Source organism: Ambystoma mexicanum, chromosome 11 (genome assembly GCF_040938575.1).
Source record: "Ambystoma mexicanum isolate Mex_15411 chromosome 11, UKY_AmexF1_1, whole genome shotgun sequence".
Taxonomy (NCBI): domain Eukaryota; kingdom Metazoa; phylum Chordata; class Amphibia; order Caudata; family Ambystomatidae; genus Ambystoma; species Ambystoma mexicanum.
The window spans coordinates 1,070,074,172-1,070,077,125 of NC_090934.1; the positions used below are offsets into that span (position 1 = coordinate 1,070,074,172).

Here is a 2,954-nt window from a genome sequence, read left to right on the forward strand (position 1 = left end):
CGACTCATTGTCAAGGGTCCTCATTGCCCTCACCAATTGCATCTGGGGGCTGCAGTCTCGGGTCACTTCACTATAATATAACAGACTCAAATGAAACTTAAGCCAAAACAAAACCCTGGACCAGGTGTTTTATAGAAAACACCCTGTAATCGTAAGGTCCTGTAAGGCGTGACCTGAATAACAATAATAACAATTTAGCATTTATATAGTACTACGAACCCTCAGGTATCTGAGCGCTGCTTATCATTACCCACGGTGTGTGGTGCTCTTTTATCGACCTCAGAAGGATGAAAGGCTGAGTTTGGCCCTGCCGGGATTCGAACCTGCGTATGAAAGGCTGAGTTTGGCCCTGCCGGCTTTGGAACTTGCCTTGGCAGGCTCGGCACAGATGTTAAAGAGCGCGCTCTCCTCGCTGTGCTATTTGACAGCTGCATGCAGACATGTGAGTAGTTTATTCAATGCACATTAGAAAAGCTGCGTACCTGATAGAACCCCAGGTCCGGTGATGCAGGAGAAGAGATTGGAAGCCCTTCGGGGGTCTGGTCCAGCTCTTCCGAGCCCACCGGGCTGCAGAATTCGGCGGTGAAGAACGGCAGAATGGCTGTGTCCATGTCCTGCTGCTCCGCGGCGTGACTCAGTCGAGGCCCGGCGCTTTGGTGGGACGACGAGGGGCACGGATGGGGGCCCTCTGGCTGCACGGGCAGGGTCCTCATTTCACCACAGAGAGTAGAGGAGAAGTGAGGCTGGGGGGCCTCTGGCTGCACGGGCAGACTCCTCATTTCACCACAGAGAGGAGAGGAGAAGTGGGGCTGGGCTGCAGCACGCTGCAGGGGAACGGTCCTCATGTCCCCGCAGTAGGGATATGCGGGGAGCTGTGCCTCGTGCCCCATGGGGTGCGGGTGAGAGTTCGTGCTTCTTTCCGAGCACGAGGAGGGGAACCAGGAGTCCGGCTGGGCGCCCTGCGAGCTGGGGTACACGCCCGGCCTCTCTGCGCAGTAAGGGGACGGCTGGCAGGGCAGTGTGGCGTGCAGGCCGGCCAGTCTGTCCGTGCTCTCCTGGGCACAGGGCGCGTGGTGGCTGTCCTGGCTGCACCCCAGCCCCTCCGGGCACAGGTCGCACCTTCTCCCCCGGCTGCTCTGCCTGCCTTGGGCCAGGCTCTCCTCGCTGACCCCCAGAAGGTCGGACAGGTGAGAGATGTAGCGGATGGTGAGTTGCAGGGTCTCGATTTTGGTGAGGCTCTTCCCCGCCGGGGCCACCGAGGGGGGCAGGTACCTTCTGAGTCCCTGCAGGGCCTTGGAGAGGTTCCTCATACGCATCTTCTCGCGCTCGCTGGCGCTGTAGCGCTGGGTGCCGGCCACCCTACACCTCCCCGCCTTCCTGCTCTTGAGGCCCGGGGGCGTCTGAGGCCCGCCGCTTGGCAGGCCGCCGTCGGCAGGCGCGAAGAAGCCGCCGTAGAGGTCCTGCGGGAAGGCGAACTGCAGGTAGGGCGGCGAGAGGCCGTAGGAGTCGGTGGAGGAGGCCGGGGAGAGGCTGCTGTAGCCCTCGGAGTCGGGGTAGCCCAGCGGCGGCCCCTGGCAGTCGGGGGGCAGGAGATAGTCGCAGGGCCGCAGCTGTGTCTGGGAGAAGTCCATGTCTGGAATCGTCCGAGTGGATGCTGCCTGCAGCCTGCAGGCCCCAGGCTTTATCCCGAGGGCTGAGGTGTGAAGTAGCACCTTCCCAGGCACATCAACACTTCAAAGTCCCAGAGGGGCGAAGAGAGGACGCAGGGGGTCCCTGGGACGATGGTTCCCAGAAAAGAGGTGTTCACTTTCACCCTAAAAGAAATTAAATCAAAATGCAGCATACCAAGGCACTTGTTTACGAGCCCTCTCTTTTATAAGTTAGCGAGGATACATCGTATTATTTAATAAATGGAGGCCAAAACCTGGTAGGTGCACGTTTTCCTAGCTAATGTTTATATCAATATCAATTACTTCTTCTTGCAGAACATTGTACACATGCAGAAATAAACACAAGATGGAGAAATGGAGATGCTGATGTGTAGACAGGCACACAACACATTCTAAATTACACACAGAGTGGACACTGGGAAAAAATAAACAGCTGCAAATAGACGCCCACGAAGGGGTACATAGATGAAGTAATAGGGTGACTGACACACAGAAACCTATTGCATTCATCAACAGACCCGCACAAATAGACCAATAGGCAAACCGGCGTACAGAGGAGTGGAAGAAATAGACCAATAGGCAAACCGGCGTACAGAGGAGTGGAAGAAATAGACCAATAGGCAAACCGGCGTACAGAGGAGTGGGAGAAATAGACCACTAGGCAAACCAGCGTACAGAAGAGTGGAAGAAATAGACCAATAGGCACACCGGCGTACAGAGGAGTGGGAGAAATAGACCAATAGGCACACCGGCGTACAGAGGAGTGGAAGAAATAGACCAATAGGCAAACCGGCGTACAGAGGAGTGGAAGAAATAGACCAATAGGCAAACCGGCGTACAGAGGAGTGGGAGAAATAGACCACTAGGCAAACCAGCGTACAGAAGAGTGGAAGAAATAGACCAATAGGCACACCGGCGTACAGAGGAGTGGAAGAAATAGACCAATAGGCAAACCGGCATACAGAGGAGTGGAAGAAATAGACCAATAGGCAAACCGGCGTACAGAGGAGTGGGAGAAATAGACCACTAGGCAAACCAGCGTACAGAGGAGTGGAAGAAATAGACCAATAGGCACACCGGCGTACAGAGGAGTGGGAAGAAATAGACCAATAGGCAAACCGGCGTACAGAGGAGTGGGAGAAATAGACCAATTGGCAAACCGGCGTACAGAGGAGTGGGAGAAATAGACCAATAGGCAAACCGGCGTACAGAGGAGTGGGAGAAATAGACCAATTGGCAAACCGGCGCACAGAGGAGTGGAAGAAATAGACCAATAGGCAAATC

At 55.3% G+C, this 2,954-nt stretch overlaps 1 protein-coding gene across 1 annotated transcript; it reads right to left on the reverse strand.

Moving 5' to 3' along the window:
• Positions 1-455: 455 nt before the first annotated feature.
• On the reverse strand, positions 456-1,631 carry LOC138505104 (mesoderm posterior protein 1-like). The gene has a single exon (XM_069625411.1). The coding sequence runs from the start codon at positions 1,629-1,631 to the stop codon at positions 456-458; it is 1,176 nt and encodes a 391-aa protein (XP_069481512.1).
• Between the last annotated feature and the right edge of the window lie 1,323 nt (positions 1,632-2,954).

What these genes read in the sequence shown, in the direction of transcription:
- LOC138505104 (XM_069625411.1), bottom strand. Translation starts at nt 1,631, where the DNA reads ATGGACTTCTCCCAGACACAGCTGCGGCCCTGCGACTATCTCCTGCCC.